At 48.4% G+C, this 18332-nt stretch overlaps 1 protein-coding gene across 3 annotated transcripts in view; it reads right to left on the bottom strand.

The window, feature by feature from the left end:
• Positions 1-18332, bottom strand: part of AK1 (adenylate kinase 1) — a 48957-nt gene that overhangs the window by 16714 nt on the left and 13911 nt on the right. For 2 of the 3 annotated variants that reach the window (XM_079962122.1, XM_079962123.1), the window contains exons 8-9: positions 15883-15962; positions 1429-1471 (exon numbers count right to left, since the gene is read on the bottom strand). In XM_079962122.1, coding sequence (XP_079818248.1) covers positions 1429-1471; positions 15883-15962 — 123 coding nt within the window. Of the gene's footprint in view, positions 1-1428; positions 1472-13008; positions 13145-15882; positions 15963-18332 lie in introns of those variants that run through there. The other variant, XM_079962125.1, reaches the window with a different exon arrangement.

Consider the following 18332-nt stretch of genomic DNA (forward strand, 5'->3'; position numbering starts at 1 on the left):
ATCAGATGGCTGAACTTGCAGAGACTAAGGCAGCAGTGGAGCAATCTGGCAGGCACAGACACCCCCTGGTTGTAAGAAAGAAGGCAGGCAGGCAGGTGGAGGGCCGAGGGCAAGCTGAGATGAGTAGGGTGATGCCCCTTTCGCCTTGATGCACCAGCCTCCGCTGACACGTAATGCAGCTAGAGTAACGCTGCAAGGCATGCACCTACTGGCAAGATGGAATACAGTGTATTTGGACTGTCAAAATGTGTCCTATCACTATTCAAATGACATGTAAGGCCAATCAGAAGGCATGAGAGTCAACTCCAGGTTTGAGGGGATCCCACGGCAAAGGGGACCCTTATGTGGGGGGGGGGAGCACCAGGGCTGGCTGGTGTATGGGAGGCAGAGTGTGGTAGCAGTGCAGCCCAAATGTGTCCACCACCAAATCCAATCCACCATTGGATTCCTGACACTGCCTCTGATGTAACATCGCAATGGGATGTTGTGCAAAATTTACATCGCAGCTCTTGGTCACCTGGTGCTGTTTGCGGGTACCATGAAAGATGGGGTGGGGTGGGCATAACAGGTGTTGATGGGCTCCATTGCAGACCTGAAGCTGAGTCAGGCCAAAGGGGTCTCATGTAGTCCTACATCCTGTTCTCACGGGGGCCATCCAGATCCCCCTTCTGGGAAGCACTCAAGCAGCAACTCAAGTGCAATAGCATCCTCTCCACTTGTGATTCCCAGCAATTGGTGTTCAGAAGCTTACTGCCTCCAACAGTGGAGGGAAAACACAGCTACCATGGATAGCTGTCATTACTAGCCTTATCCTCCATGAATTGCTCTAACCCCATCCAAGTTTTGCAGCCATTGCTACAACATCGTTCATGCGCTGCTTCCTTCTGTTTGTCCTGAAGAGCCCAACATTCAACTTCACTGGTTGGCCCTGAGTCCTAGCATTGTAAGAAAGCGAGAGAGAAATTCCCTCTCCCTCTCCACACTATGCAGAATCTTATGCACCTCTATCACACCCCTCTTGCTCGCCTCAATCAAGCTGCAGTCCTCGTTCCTCAGTTGTTCCTCTTACTCTCCTCTCAACCCCTTTCTAAAACCAAGTTGGTGGACATAACGTCTTGTAGCTGGACAGAGAGGGAGGTTGGATAAGAAGACCTGAAGGATAATAAATAGAGCCCACTGGATCAGGCCAGTGGCCCACCTAGTGCAGCATCCTACTATCAGAGTGGCCAACAACGGGAAGCCCCCCAAAAAGGACCTGAACACAAGAGCGCTCTCCTCTGCAGTTGCAATTGCCAGCAACTGGTATTCAGAGACCTAAACTCAGAGATCTACCCCCTCAAATCCAATTTGTGTGGGCTGGTCTGTGAATTGGGCCGAAAGAGCAATAAGGCAGACTAAGTCAGGGAAAGAGTAAGAGGATTCACTTACCAGCTGCCATCCTGAAAAATTCTGGGACAAAGAGTTCTTCTGCCTGGAATTAAAAAATTAAAATTAAAAAAGACAACAACAAAGGGCTCAGTTAGGCTGAAGGCTGCAGAGCTTGGCAAAGGCCACCCCAAAAGCACTTGGTTGAGATCCTTGGGGAAGCTTCATTCTCCTCTTTCGCAACTGAGGGGAGCAAAATTTCAGTCAGCTCCCAGCTTGGCCTAGTCTGCAAAACATCAAGATGCTGCTGCTTTGCTTCTTAACCTTTTCCCTTGCTGAGCAACCTCCTTCACTCTTTCTCGGTTCTCCTGCGAGATAAATGGAGGGGAGGGAGGGAGAGAAGAAAGTACCACATCAACAGCACAGGTGGTTGGGCAGGGGAACCTTTTTCATCCCAAGGGCCACACTTCTTTCCAGGGGCCACGTGCCAGTGGTTGGCAAGGCCAGAGGCAAAATGAGCAGAGCAACTGATATCAATTTTACTTTTGGACATAGATTGGTTTCTGCACCCATCCATGCCTCCCTCCCTATCGTCCATCCAGAGGCACGACTGGAGTACAAAGACACCCTCCAGCCAGGCATGGCTGTTCCCAACGCTAAGCAGGGCCAGTGAGAGGTGTGGCTGGCAGAGACAGGGAATGCGATCCAGAAGAGCTACGAGGACCAGAAGTGAAGGACCACATTCATCCTTTGGGCCTGAGGTTCCTCACCCCTGTGGTGGGGGAAGAAGCTGTCCTATTACAGATTGCCTACACAAACACACTCATGGGACTTGGTGCGTCAACCCAAATAACCATTTGCTGGCTCTGCATCAGATGAGAGGCCAGAGCTGGAGAAGACAGTTGGTGCCCCAGAGGTTCTTCTTGGGTCTCCAGCTATTGTTGGACTACAACCCCCATCATCCTTACTTAGCAGGACCAGTGGTCAGGGATGATGGGAATTGTAGTCCAACAACCGCTGGAGACCCAAGTTTGAGAAACACTGCTCTGACACATGCCGTCTTCCACCCCACCAAAGATCCAGGACTAGAGATCCTAGCCTGGGACATGTGCAGACTTCCTGCCTCAGAGGAGCAAACCCAAAGCGGCATGTCTCCAACAACGGTGGCCAGCTTTGAAAGGCAAACAGGCAAGACACCCACCGGTCTGGTTGCAGCTTCTGAGAGAACACAACAGCCCTACACAAACATATCTAGGAGAAGCAGGGAAGGGGAAACGGTTGCACCACAATGGGGATTGCAGATGCCTTAGGATGGAGTTCCCGTGGCAACAATTACCTGGCGGCGGTGCTGCCACCGTCAGTCGCCAGGAGACGGAGAGCAAAGCAGAGCCAGCCAAACAGAGAAGATAAAGGCAGACATTCAGTTCCACAGGTGGAAAGCAGAAAAAGACACAAAGCAAGGCGACATAAGAGAGGAGCAGGGAACATTTTGTTCCGCAGTTGGTGAGAGCTGGAGCACAGCAACACCTGGAGGGTCACGGGTTAGCTGCCCCTGGAGTAGAACATGCTGGGCTGGGTGGACAAATAGTTTGACCTGCTGTGAAGCAGTTTCCCAGGTAACTGGTATCAAGTTCAAACCCTTAGCATCTTTATTTAATAGGCTCTGAGGTTGAGGGAGTGGGAAAGACCAATGCCTAAGAAAGGTGTGGGGAACTTGTGGCTCTCCAGCTGTGGTTGGGCTCGAACTCCCATCTGCCCTGGGCAACGTGGCAGGGATGATGGGGGCTATAGTCAGACACCAGAAGGAGCACAGGGTCCTCACTCCTGGTAATACTATGGAGAGTGGCTGCCAATCAGAGTACTAACCTCTAAAACAGCATGTGCATAAACAGGGATGTGGGACTTGTGGCTGGACCACAGCGCCCACCATCTCTGACCATTGGCCATGTTGGATAGGGTTGATTAACTTTGTAGTCCAAAAAAATCTTTGAAGAGCATGGGGGTTTGTGTGTGTTTGTGTGTGTGTGTGTTGGACTTAAGACCTGGACAGACTCAGTTCCAAATCCCCATGAAGCCCACTGGAAGACTCAATTGCCACCCCCCAGCCTAGGCTAGCCTACAAGGCTACTGTAATGACAAAATAAAAATAAAAATGTGTGTGGTGGTGGCTGCTCTGAGCACTTTGGAGAAAAAGCTGGGATACGTTACTGTGGTGTCTCTTAACCTGAAGCCTTGCTGTAGTTGCCTTGGAGAGCAGCTGCAATTGCTTCATATTTAATGGAGGGAGGACAGCTTGGATTACACCACAAGCTCAAGTCCCCAGGACCATGAATGCCTCCCCTCCAACAGATGAAAATAGAGACACATACCACAAAGCACTGCCAAAAACCTCCCCTGCTCCCACACCAGCAGTGTTGCATCCTTTTTTGGCGCATGGCAGGGCCAGGATGCTCAGGGCCAACAGAATCCCCTCCACTAGACCAACCCTCGCCTGCTTCTGGGCATGGGTGCATGGGGGCCAGAGGGCACATGGAGCCCATGTACCAGCTCAGCCCTGGCCACCCATGCAGGGAGGAGTATGCCCAGTCAATGTGGCCCTGGGCAGGCAAATCCCCACCCCAACACTGGCCAGGTGGCCATTCAGCAAGGGGGCCAGGGACACGAAGGCCAGGCCAGCCAGGCCAGGCTCTGGGGCTCACAGGACGGGACAGGGATCCTTGTGTGGGGGTACCTGGCTCATGCCCCTAAAAATCATGCACCCAGAGCTATGCCCCCCCCCCCCCATGCTACGTCCCTGCTCTGTTCTTTTTTAATTAAGAAACTTTCTGGTGCAAAAGTATAAACAGAAAACAGCTCAGCAGCAAAGCAGCATTGCATTTCCCCCTCTTTTGTTACAAAGGGCAGATCCACACCGTAAGGGTGCTGGGAACTATAACTCTGTGAGGGGAAAACTACCATCCCCATGATTCTTTGGGGCAGTCATGGGCTTTAAATGTGCTCTGCATGTGGTTAAAATATGTGGTTTGCATCTGCCCTTTTGAAGACAGCAAGAGAATACCCTTTCCCAATTCTTTTCTGCTGACATCAACAACTGCAAATTATAATGCTGGCTCCACAAGTCCGAACCTAGACATTAACCCCAACAATTTCTATTTGTGGTCTTTGCCCACTGTCACTATTTTGAGGAGGGGGGAGCTCACTGTATTCTATTTTCTCTCCCCCGCATGGAATAATAAATAAAGATACAGCCTAATACATTTCTGGTTTGGTTAGCCCCTTTGATCACACATTTTTGATAGGAAAGCTTTTCTGCTGCATTCCAAAGCTTACTGCACCAACAATCTATGGAAAATGGCACACAGCACTTGCAATTTGGTGCAGTAACAAGTCTAGCTGCAACCAGCAAGCTCTTTTGACCCCACGTGTGTGTTGTCTTCCCAAAACATGAAGGAGCGTCTCCACCCCCATCGTTCTGCCCGGACACTGAGGTCCAGCACCGAGGGCCTTCTGGCAGTTCCCTCGCTGCGAGAAGCCAAGTTACAGGGAACCAGGCAGAGGGACTTCTCAGTGGTGGCACCCGCCCTGTGGAACGCCCTCCCACCAGATGTCAAAGAGACAAACAACAACAACTTTTAGAAGACATCTGAAGGCAGCCCTGTTTAGGGAAGCTTTTAATGTTTAATAGACTATTGTATTTTAATATTCTGTTGGAAGCCGCCCAGAGTGGCTGGGGAAACTCGGCCAGATTGGCGGGGTATAAATAATAAACTATTATTATTATTATTCAAAGCAAATATTTGTTTTGCACTTCTCACCATCATTTGCCTATTTGCAAGGGTTACTTCATTTGGCCCATGAGGCCATTTCCCCCAAGCCACTCTCACCTGCCCTATAACTGGCACCATACATGACATCAGGGGTAGTAGGTAGGGCAGGTAAATATGCAGCTTGAAAGTAATTACCTGGGGACTTAGGCCTCACCCAACTTCCTTTTGTGCTGTGTTTCTAAGCACACGTCTGTGCTGTAAAGCACTGCGTCAGAGTGCTCCCCCCCCCCATGGCGCTTTCCCCATGGAAACCCATTCTTTACCATTGAACTGGAACAAGCAGCAATCCACAGAAAATCCAAATTGTCATTTGTTCTGATTCACTGTTAAAGAGCAGGTTTTCATGGAGGAAATGCAAGGGGGGAAAAGAAGAAGAAGAGCTCATGGACACAGTGCTTTACAGTGTGGACTGTGCCCAGAAAGGGGGAAAGCTAAGTGTAGACAAGCCTTTAACAGCATTTCTGATTGTTCCTTAGCATGCTGTATTTGTCACTTTTTAAAATTTGGTGCTGGGATTGGTTCTATTCAGGAGTTCATCCCTGCCTAAAATGCAGTTCACAGTTGGTAGCAATGAGCCGATCGCCACTGACGGCACACTCCTTTTCTGCATCCACCCCACACAATTCACTGTTTTAATGTCTATATTCAGAGCACAAGAAAAGCCTTCTGAATCAAGTCCAGGGCCTGCTAGTCAAACACCCTGTTCCCAAAGTGGCCAACCAGATGCTACAAGGTGAACCCCAACAGCAGGACCTGAACACAACAGCATACCCATCAACTGCCCTGGAAAAACTGGGACTTCCCATTTTTTTCCCAGGTGAGCAGGGCAGCCATTTTGGGTGCCCTGCTTTCGCATGATTTCTGGCCAAGATCTCACCAAAAAAGTAGGAATTTGGGGGTCTCGTTCACTGCCCCAAAATGTGTGTTTTTGGGTGCCATGACTTTTTTCACATCTGTGATTTTGTGCGGGTCTCGTGCATCACGCAGGATTTCAGACCTGGAAGGTGATGTCCCAGATTTGGGCAGCATCACACTGGAGGTTATGCAACAGCGCTCTCCAACAGTGGAGGCAGAACACAGCCATTATGGCTGGTAGCAATTGATACCCCTATGAGAATTCCTCTGTTGATTCTCCTATGAGAATTCCTCTGTTGTTGTTTAGTCATTTAGTCATGTCCAACTCTTTGTGACACCATGGACCAGAGCACGCCAGGCCCTCCTGTCTTCCACTGCCTCCCACAGCTTGGTCAAACTCATGCTGGTATCTTCGAGAACACTGTCCAACCATCTCGTTCTCTGTCATCCCCTTCTCCTTGTGCCCTCCATCTTTCCCAGCATCAGGGTCTTTTCCAGGGAGTCTTAGAATAATCTGCTTCTAATACTATTCTAGTTGGTGGTCATAGTGCTGCTTGTGGGCGTGAATTTCATAGTTAAACTAGGCACCCTATGAAGAATTTCTCTTCTTTTTCTCTTTCCTGAATCTTCCACCAACATTATAGCTTCATTATTTGTTCCCAGGTTCTAGTATTATGAGGGAGGGAGAAAAATGTGCCCCTATCTACTTTCTCCAAACCACACATAATTTTATGCACATCTGTCGCATGCTCCCATTGTTGGGGGCAAGGGACCAAGCCCCGAGGAACAGCAAAAGCTAGCAACTCATGCCAAGCTTCCCCCCCTCCCTTTTAATAAGGCATCCTAGTGATTAACAAGATTAAAGTTTGGCAACTCTAGCAATAGATAGGAGCCAAAAGGTTAAGTATGTTTCCGAGCACAATTCAAAGTGTTGGTGCTGACCTTTAAAGCACTAAACGGCCTCAGTCCAGTTTACCTGAAGGAACGTCTCCACCCCCATCATTCAGCCTGGACACTGAGATCCAGCGCCGAGGGCCTTCTGGTGGTTCCCTAACTGCGAGAAGCCAAGTTACAGGGAACCAGGCAGAGGGCCTTCTCGGTAGTGGCACCGGCCCTGTGGAACGCCCTCCCACCAGATGTCAAAGAGAAGAACAACTACCAGACTTTTAGAAGACATCTGAAGGCAGCCCTGTTTAGGGAAGCTTTTAATGTTTAGTAGGTTATTGTATTTTAATATTCTGTTGGAAGCCACCCAGAGTGGCTGGGGAAACCCAGCCAGATGGGCCGGGTATAAATAATAAATTATTATTATTATTATTATTATTATTATTATTATTATTAGGGGCCATCATTCACAGTCCCTTCTCCCTCTCTGTCTTCCTGTATTCCAGGGATACACTTTATGATTTGGAGAACAAATACCTCATGCAGCAACAAAAATTCAAACTCCTCTCTCTAAAAAGCACGGTGTCTGACAATGCCTTCCTGCTAAGGCTCTGCTCTCTTATTAGCTTGTCTCTGTTTTGTTTGCATTCAGGGTAAGACACGGGATTTGAAAACTGGAATTAAATAGCAGCTTCAGGCACTGATTACCACTGGGGAAATGGTACGATGGGGGCAATGATTCAAATGTCTCTCCCCCCAGGGGTTAAAATACGTACTCTCTTTCATACAAACACAAACAGTGTTTATGAAGAATAAGCCAGAGCGCTCCAGGAGCCCTGTTGCACCCAGCCTCCCAAAAAAAACCTTCTGTCTAGGAAGTCTGACTTCAGTCCCTAGCTCTGCAAGTCACTAATATTTCTGGCCTCAGTTCTCTATCTGTAAAATGGGAATGCCCTGAGGGGGAACACTATACAATAGATAGTTTTGCTGGCAAACACGTGGCCACACCTCATTCCTGCACCAAAGTAACAGCCTTGCTTTTGGGAAGAGTCTCAAAGGAGCAGGCACTGAAAATAGACCTGTGGTTCTTTGCAAAGATCACTGCGACCCACCTCACTGGTCTGACTGAAGAGGGATGGAGTGGGGTCCAGTTACACTCCGCAACAGACACACCTAATAAGGCCAGATGACCTTGAGGTTTTGCTGGCTTCAGAGTTCTAAGTATGGGGCACCCATAATAAATCTCAGAGGGGTCACATCCTTGCAATGGAGAAGACACACTGGTATTGTACAGCAAAGTGGAGGTTTTTCTAAAGTTAAAAATGACCTGTGCATATGGATGGATGGATGGATGGATCTATCTATATCTGGCCCATGTCAATTCTGCATGTGCTCATTCACAATGTGTTCAGTCTCATTTCAACATTAAAAAAAAAATGAATGGAAAAGCATATCTAAATATGTTAGTTAATTAAGTAACCTGCTCTTCATTGATACAAATAGGACAGGAAAAAGAACACCACAAATTATAAACAACACACCATATGCGAGAGGTGTGTGTGTGTGTGTGTGTGTGTGTGTGTGTGTATCAATCACACACAGAGTGAGACACAGGCAGTGTCAAATAAACGAAGAAACTATAAGCAACAAAGTGACAGGCAATAATCAGACAATAAACAACACAAAACATATATATAAATACCGTACATGGGGCAGCACCCCTGTTCACTTCACTCACCATTTTCTCTCCACATTCTCTCTAGGGAATTTCTCTCCCTAGAGCTCCCCCTTCCGACCCCATGGGGTTGATATTGAATGATATACTGGTTCTGGACATGGAAGCTTCATAAAGCCACCGTGATTAAATGGCCACAGATAAATTGAGCATCTTCCATGAATTTGCCTCATTCGCCTTCAAAGCCATGTTTAACCGCATTTAAACACACACCTGCAGAGTCATTTGGAACATCTTCCTCTATTATCCGGGGTTGCCAATGTAGTGCCCTCCATAAGTTGTTGGGACTACAACTCCCATCTTTCCACATTGGCTACCCCTGCTGTGCACACTACTAGCAAACTTATTGTCCAAGTGTCAGCCCACCTGCTTGTTCATCTACCCAATAGTGGGGTAGAGTGGCATCAGGTGATCAGAACCACAAGCACAGAGCCTTCCCATCGGCTGGTTCTTTTTAACTGGGAAGGAACCTGAGGCCCTTTGCCTACACAGCTCTGTAACTGAGTTAGGGGCCAACCGCATCTTGGTAAACCTTACAAGGTAGCTCTGAATCATTATTCCCATAATTGCTTGGAGACCATCTCCATGGTGAGGAACAGGAACTCTGCCTATCCTCAGAAGTGTGCTTGACTTTGTTATAAGCACCCACCACTAACCCAATGGTAGGTTCAGAATAAAACTCTGATATTATATATTATATAATATAACATATGCTTGGTAATATCCACAAATTGGCTTGCAGGGAGTTGGATTTGTCAGATGCAATTGCCTTGCACAAGCTGATGTTCTTCAGATATTTTGGCCTACAACACCTTTACATAGAATTATAGTTGGAACAGACCATGAGGTTCCCTGCACTGTGTGAATCTTTTGCCCAAAGTGGGTCTTTGAACCCACAACCTTGGGAATAAGAGTCTCATACTCTACCAACTGAGCTATCCCCAGCATCATACAACCATGCTGGCTGGAGTTGACAGACTCCAAAATGTATGTCACCTCAAAATTTCCATAAAAACTGAGACCTCTAAATGGCCCTTCCTAACCCCCCCCCCCAAAAAAAAAAACATAGGGGGCTTGCAAGTGCCTTAGAGTACTTTGCAGTGCCTTGATTCACATGCCTTCCAAATCCCCACAACGGCTACCTTCAGGTGAGCTGGAAAGCTGTTATTTGGGACACATGCTCCAAGACACCTTGGAGTCTAACAACTGACACCTAATGTTCAAAGCTTACATCAGGGGTGAGGAGCCTCAAGCATGGGGGGTGGAGAGGAAAGCAAATTTAGCCTTCCAGGCCGCTGTATTTGGCCCTTAGGACTCCAGCCAAGCCATGCCCCCACCCCAGCAGCTACATTCCTCACAGGTCCTGCTCTGCACCTTCCCTGCGTGTTTTTGATTAGTTGCAATATGTCCTTGAACGCTGACAGTGCCTCTTGCCTGCCGGGGTGGTGATGCCCATCTTTGAATGTGCGTACAAACACCTGACTTTGGAGTGGGTGGAGCACAGCCTACAGTACAAAGTTTAAGAGTCATACTGGTTGCTCCACCCACTTTGGCTTTGGTCCCGCCCACAAGGGGATGATGCCCTTAGGCTTCAAAAGAGCCAGATCATCTTAGACTGGCTCAGAGGTGCCAATATTGAACAAAATATTGGGGGGGGGGGTAAGCCCTGACCTGTATAATCTATCACATGATGTGTTGTATGCATGCCATTTGAATGGCAATACCCATCGACTTTGGAGGGCCCCAGCAAATATTTTAGAGGGGGGGGGGACAAAGCCCTCTCGGCCCCTGGGAGTTGACTCCTATGGACTGGTTATAATGGGCCAGCCCACCACTGAACAAAATGCTGTGGTAAGGAAGTTCTTCCGTGATTCATGCACTTAAATCAGCCTTGGGTGGATTTTGTGCAGCAGTCAGGAATTTTACACACACACACACACACACACACACACACACACACACACCTTCTCAGAAATGAGTTTCACCACTAGCTTCTTGCTTTCCCCCAAAAGGTTTCGGTTTGGTTGCAACAGCCTGTCATGCCAAGCCTTTGGCACCTTAATTTGAAATGGCTGGATCCAAAGTTGGTTCTCTTTGGAGGAGACCCACTGAAATTGATGGACATGACTACTCAGTGGAATTTAGTTAGATGAAAGGCATGTGTGTGTGTGTGTGTACACGCACATGCACACACACACACACACACACACACATACTTTTTAAAAACAACAACCACTCTACAGGTGGCAATAATAATAATATAATAATAATAATAATTTATTATTTATACCCCGCCCATCTTGCTGGGTTTCCCCAGCCACTCTGGGCGGCTTCCAACAGAATATTAAAATACCATAGTCTATTAAACATTAAAAGCTTCCCTTTTTCCACACACCCAGGAGGAAAGCATATTTCTAACATGATGCTACGGCACATGAGCGCACCATCAGAAAACAATTCAGCACTTTTCTTCTTTCAAGCTATTATTTGTTTATCTTTAACCATAGCCAGCTGCCATATCCAAGGTCAAACTCTTTGTTCACCTAATCCTGGAAGCAGCATTGACTATGGACTCTTGCTTGTAGCTGTTCTCCAAGGTCTGGGGTGGGCAGGGTTTTCCACCTGTTGCTCCTGGGTCCTTCCAGCTGCAGATAATGGAAACTGCAAAGCAGGTGCTCTACTACTCAGCTACATTATGGACACAGAGAACTGCCCTACACCAGCTCAGGCTATTTGCCTGCCCACCCCAGCACCCTCTATCCTGGGGACTGACAAGATAACACCAGCTCCCACCATGGTCGATGGTCCGGGATGATGAGTGATGTAGCCCAGAAGCATCTGGTTGCCACTAGTGTGCACTGGGGCCGGTAGGGCAGAAGACAAGGCCAACAGTAAGTGGTATCACATCCAATAGCTGGAGGAGCCAACTAATTTTGGTTTTGTTCCCATTCTCCCTGCTGTGTTCTACAAGGAACAACTCTGAGAAGGAAGAAGCTGGCAGGCAGGGCTACCCCCTCGGCTGAATAATGATGAGGATGTAAGTAAGAAAGCAGGTGGCTGACAACAGACTGAGGTTGATGGAGCAGTATCTTGTTCAGCCTAATGGACCAGCCTCTGCCATCTTGGTATCCTCCAAGAGGCAACTGTTTTGCAAGGACCTGGACCAGGGAGCCTTCTCCTGTCCTTTCACCCGGAGACGACAGGATATAAATTCTAGAGCTTCTGCGTGCAAAGCAACTGCTCTCCTGTCGGCTTATTGCAACCAGTCAAGCTTTCTTGTACAAACGCACACCTCAAGTGCATTTGCACATCCTGAGCAGCAAAACGCCACATACCTGTTATAGTCAAAACAAAATATCTGTATCTGAAGAAGTGTGCATGCACACGAAAGCTCATACCAAGAACTAACTTAGTTGGTCTTTAAGGTACTACTGGAAGGAATTTTTTTGTTTTGACTATGGCAGACCAACACGGCTACCTATCTGTAACTGCTACCTGTTATAGGTATGTAAACAGAAATTCCATGTTCACCTGCAGGTTCCCAGCTTGCAAAGCACACCACTTTCTTTCTCCCCACTCTTGCTGGCTCTTTTCAGTCTAGCATTTCAATAAGCTACAAACACTGGCTGCAGCTCCCCCCCGTCCCCCCCCCCGCCCGAAGTTTCTTAGCAACTAGCAAAGCGATTCAACATTTCCAGCCAGACTCCGGTAAAAAAAAACAGAGCGTGCCTTTCACAGGGATCTCCCTGTGGCTGGAGGTGTGAGGCTGGCCAATGGGGGAGGGGGGGAGCGCATACACACACTGCGATTTCTCTTAATGGCATGACTTTGTGGGGGGTGGGGTGGATATCCCAGCGATGCAAGATGGAAGGAACACTGACCTTGAGCGAATTAACAGGGGAGATTCCTGATTATCCCAGACGCACAACCCAAGCAAGACATGGGTGTGTGTATTACACACACCAGCGCCACCACAACAGCAACACGCACGACTGACAAACCAGCCAGAGGGATCAAATTCTGAAAAGCGCACAGCACTGCATTGTTCCATTGTTACTTGTCTGCAAGCACACTGAGCTGAAAAGGGTCTTAGCAGCCAATCCAGGGTTGCACCTTTCTACTGAATCCCTTACTACGACAGAGACCATGAGCAACATAATGAAAATATCTGTCCTGCTTCCTCGATCTGCCGGGTGGTACCCAATGAATGAAAACAATAAAAACAAGAATTGCAGCGTGCTTTCCCTGGCTGCATTAAGCGATTTGCGTGTGTGTGTGTGTGTGTGTGGCGGTGTGTCCTTTCCCCCAGAAGCCCTGCCCCAACAAAAGATCCGTACGTACCTCTCAGCGCTGGGGTGCAGGGGGACAAGAAAGGGGGGTCGAGGAAGACGAGGGCTCTTTCTCGCCAGCAGCCTGCCCCTGCATGGGATATCCAGCTATTTTTACCACTCTATATACACGGCTGCCAGGCGCGTGGCATGCTGGGAGCAGGCGGCGGGGGGGGACACTCTCGCTGCCTGACACCCGATGCCCGGAGACCTGAGCTGCATAGAAATGCTATGGGGATGATTTGGGGGGGGGGGCATAGCTGTCAACCTTCCCCTTTTTTGCGGGAAATTCCCTTATTCGAGCGCCACTTCCCGCTGCTATCCCGGATTGTTAGATATCCCGTAGACTGTCCCCAGGACAGGTGAGGCTGCTGATCCCTTATTTTCGAGGCTGCTGATCCCTTATTTTCAAATCTGGAAATGACAGCTATGGTTGGGGGGGGGCACACAAAAAGAGTGGCAAGGAAACCGCAAGAAGGTGCAGGATAGCGAAAGGGATAAGCAGATAAGGAAGCTAAGCTCTCCCTGAGTTTTCTATGTCATCACAATGACAAGAAAGGTATGGGGGGGGGGGAAACCATTATCAAATTAATGTGTTATTATATCTATCTGGGTTTTGGGGTGTGTGTTTTTAAAAAAGAATGCTGTCTGAGATCCTCTTCACTGGAGATGCTGGATCTTTATTTACACTTCGATTTGTTTGGTTTTATTGACAATCCTTATAACTATGTTATGGGTAAGGGAGCCTTTTTTGCTACCTGTCCCGACCTCCGTGGGCTGACTTTGACAGGTGAGTGGAACATCCCACTTGTCAGTTGCCTGATGCCATTATGATGTCAGGTAACTGACAGGTGGCTTTCCAACTGCCAAGTCATGTGCGTAAAACTTCGTTAAAGTGTGTAGAAGTGGGTTTGTCTTTGTGCAAAGTAGCTTGCAAAAAAAAAAAAAAGCATTATATGAGGAATAGGTGCATGAAAAATGTATGGTCTGCAAAACTGTGATCAGAAATCTTTATCTTAGGAGAAATTAGCATCAAAATGCTAATGAGGAAAGGTCTTTTTCAAGCAAACAAACAACAGAAACTTATGCGGAGAACTGGAATTAAGATTGGGAAAAATTATAAACCAGAGTTAACAGGTTCTCCCATCCAACCCAGAAACCAAAATGGACAGATTTGCCCTTCCAAACTACATTATGCAGATGCAGGGGGTGGGACTAAGAGGAGTGAGGGATAATGGAAAGTAAAGGAATGTCAATGAAGGAGTGAAGGGCACGTGGCCTGGTTGTTTCTGGAAAGACACTGCTGCTGGTGGAGAAAGAAGAGCCATATCTCCGTAGCAGGACACCTGCTTTGTATACAGAAGGGCCCAGGTTCAATCCCCAACACCTCCTGTTTGGAGTGGGGGCTGGAAATCTTACACACCGGAGCCAGCAAAGAGAGCCACTGTTGATCAGCACACAGTGTCCTGGGCTAGACATATCATGGGTCAGAGGTGGAGCCCCAGCGTTGCATGCAATATTTGTTGTTTTTCCCACTTGTGAGCCCAGAGTAGCGAAGGTAGGAGGGGACGGAGGAAGATGCATCTGTCTCTGGGACCCTGGGAAGATGTCAGTCTGGTAAAGGCTGTCTGAACAAATGAACTCCTCAAAGGCAGCTTCTTATAGTACTAGTGCAGGGATGGCGAACCAATGGCCTTCCAGATATTGTTGGACTCCACCTCCTACTGGTCCCAGCCAGCATGACCAATGGTCAGGGACGATGGGAGCTGCAGTCCAGGGGGCCACAAGTCTCTCAAAGCTGCCCCACACAGTTTGTAAACTGGGACCCTCCAAATGAGGTTGAAATCGATTTCCATCAGCCCCCTACACCTTTAACAGGGGTCAGATGGTGAAAGATGGAAACCATTATGAGGGGAAGGGCTGTAGCTCAGTGGTAGGAGTTTACTCTTTGCATGGTGAAGGTCAGGGGTTCAAATACTGGCATTTCCAGGTGAGGCTTGGGGTAAACCTCAGAAAGCTGCTGCCATCAGAGCAGATAGTATGAGGGTAAATGGACCGATGGGTCCAATGTAGGCAGCTATATGTGTTCATAGGAGCTGGGTCTTATGGAAGAGGAGAGCATAGTAAATCAGGTCCCCACACAAAAAGCATGAGGGAAATGTTTCAAGAAGCAATGGGGCAAAGGCACCAATCACCAGGCAACACTTCACCAAGGTCCTCAATCCTTGGCACCTCTAGGTGGGACTGGGAATGTCCCCTATCTGAAACCCTGGAAAACTGTGAACTAGATGGGCTAATGGGTTAACCCCTGCTCAAAATGGATGGATGGCTAACTTAGGAAAATTAAATGGGTCTACTCTGAGTAGGACTAACACTGGATACAGCCCCCCTCCCTGCTCCACAGGGGCATTTGAAGGACCATCTTGCCCTGAGGGGAGAAGCAGCAGTAATAGCTTTTTTTCTAAACAAGCATGTTGCCTTTCCCATTCTTTTGAAACTCATCCCCCACCTCCCCAAAATAAGAGTAATCTTATGTAAACCACTTTGTCGAGGTCCACCTGGAAAAGTGGTATATAAATCCTGCAAGCAAGCAAACGGAGCAAAATAAAATAAAAGCAGCCTCCTGTTGCATCCAGTACTTTACTTTCTGCGTAATGGACAGGGGTTAACTGTCAGCCAGTAGTTGACCAATGCCAGTTTTTGACCTCCTGGGCCACTGACTCTCCTGTTTTCCAGTTGTGAAGTCCCGCTTCCCACCCCTTCCCGTTCCTGTTTTTGACCCAGAAAAGAGGAAGTGGGGCTCCAGTCCAGCCTCAGCTCTGGAGGCACGTTGGCAGGCTTTCTGCCAAGAGCCCAGGCCTATGACATGCCACTGCTGCAACCTTACCTGCCCCCAGTTCTGTTCTTCCTTCGGAGAGTCTTGGCTGGGACTAAACAGATTGTCCAACGACGCCAGCAGCGGAGACTCTGAATCAAGAGACAGAAAACAGGAAACAAAAGATGCCTGGAAGGTTCCATGTGGTGGTGGGTGGCAGGGGGAGCAACACAACACACCAGGGTGCTGACAGAATCCTCCCAGGTGGTAAAAAGCAAGTCTCGGTCTCAGCTGCCATCGTTTTGGGATACTGGAAAGCAAGAAGCTACATGGGTCTTTGTAGAGCTAGTCCTTGAAATTTGTCCACCACTGTCCCCAGGCAACCTGAAGTTTCGCATGAGAAGAGCCCTGTTGGATCAGGCCAACGGTTCTGTTGGTTCATCATCCTGATTCCAAATGGCCAACCCAATTCCTCTGGGGAAGACTGCAAGCAGGGCACAGAAGCACAGCAGCGTCTCCCCACTGCCATTCCCAGCAACGGGCATCCAGAGTGGACACTGTGTTTAGGACCAGGAAAATATCTAAACTCTGCAGCTGGAGTAAAATTAGGCAAACATTTATAGTAGACTCCCTACTCACTGCAAATCAACTCATTCTCAGCCTACAAGTGCATGGGCAGTAGCCAAGGGGGTGGGTGGTTCCCCCCCCCCCCATCAATACAAATCAGTACAAATCTGAGGTTCTGCCCCCACCCCAAAAATACTGGCTACGCCCATGTACAAGGGAGGTACCTGGGAGATAAAAGGTAAAGGGACCCCTGACCATTAGGTCCAGTCGTGGACGACTCTGGGGTTGCGGCGCTCATCTCGCTTTATTGGCCGAGGGAGCTGGCGTACAGCTTCCGGGTCATGTGGCCAGCATGACTAAGCCACTTCTGGCGAACCAGAGCAGTGCACGGAAACGCCGTTTACCTTCCCGCCAGAGTGGTACCTATTTATCTTCTTGCACTTTGACGTGATTTCGAACTGCTAGGTTGGCAGGAGCTGGGACCAAGCAATGGGAGCTCACCTGTCGCGGGGATTTGAACTGCCGACCTTCTGATCGGCAAGGCCTAGGTTCTGTGGTTTAACCCACAGCGCCACCCGCATCCCAGGACCTGGGAGACCAGGGTTCAAATCCCTCACGTGGTCATGAAGCTCATTGGATGAACTTGGGCCAGTCACTGCCTCTCAGCCTAATCTACCTCACCAGGTTATTGTGGGGATGAGATTATAAATTAGGGTCAATCTCCTCTCATCTCCCACCCTCCTGCAGGTTCTCTGATGATGTTGTCTCCCCCACCCACACCAGAACTCAGGGACAAACTAGAGGTGATGAGAGGCACCTCTCTGTTAATTTCATGGGCATGACTGCCCTGCCTAGGTGCATGGAGGGGAGGCTGTTGAAGGCTACAGCTGAAGGCCACAGCTCTGCCTCTGCCCCTTCACGGCCTAGGACCCTCGTACCTACAGGACAGCCTCTCCCGGTATGCCCCATGGAGAGCCTCAAGGTCCATAAATAGCAACACCCTAGTGGTCCAGGGCCCTAAGGAAGTTAGATTAGCTTCAACCAGAGCCAGGGCCTTTTCAACACTGGCTCCAGCCTGGTGGAACGCTCTGTCTCATGAGACCAGGGCCCTGCAGGATCTGATCTCTTTCTGCAGGGCCTGTAAGACAGAGTTGTTCTGCCTGGCCTTTGGCTTGGAGTCAATTTGATTCCCTCCCCCTCTTTCTTTTTCCTTTTTCCTTTCTCCTCCTGTGATGAGGCTGCATTTTAATATTTTAATTTTTCAATATTTTAATGTTGTATTTTAATCTTGTTTTTAAGTTGTTTTCATTCAACTTATTTTTATTATTACTTGTTAGCCGCCCTGAGCCTTGGCTGGGGAGGGCGGGGTATAAATAAATATTATTATTACTATTATTATTATTACTACTACTACTACTACTACTACTACTACAGGTGGAGGCACCAATGCTCCCAAACACCAACTGCTGGAAACAGCAAGAGGGGAGACTTGCTCTTAGGGCCGGATCCTGTTTGCAGGCTTCCCATTGAGGCATCTGCTTGGTCATTGTGAGAAGAGGATGTTGGGCTAGACGGGTTACTGGCCTCATCCAGCGGGCTCTTAAGGTGTAACTCTTTCTCCTATCACTTTTCTCTATTGCCCCTGGCACTTTTCACCTACCTTCCCTGTTTTATTCCTTTGCGCTCAGTTTCGTTCTGATACTGGAGGGGAGGTTTTTTCACCCTTCACTCTTCCGATATAAAAAATTAGGCCCGTCTCTTCTTGCCTCCCCATGACTCCCTATGCCTTCATCAATGGATGGAGCAGACACATGAGCAGCAAAGGTGCATTTTGGCTAATGGTCCCTTTTCACTTCAGTTTTGTTATTTCCTCTCCTGGCAATTGGGTTTGTGCACTTACTCTCCCACTGAAAATTCAGCTTTCCAAATATTAGCCGCAGGTTTACGATTGTTGC

This window comes from Podarcis cretensis, assembly GCF_951804945.1.
Source record: "Podarcis cretensis genome assembly, chromosome: Z".
NCBI lineage: Eukaryota > Metazoa > Chordata > Lepidosauria > Squamata > Lacertidae > Podarcis > Podarcis cretensis.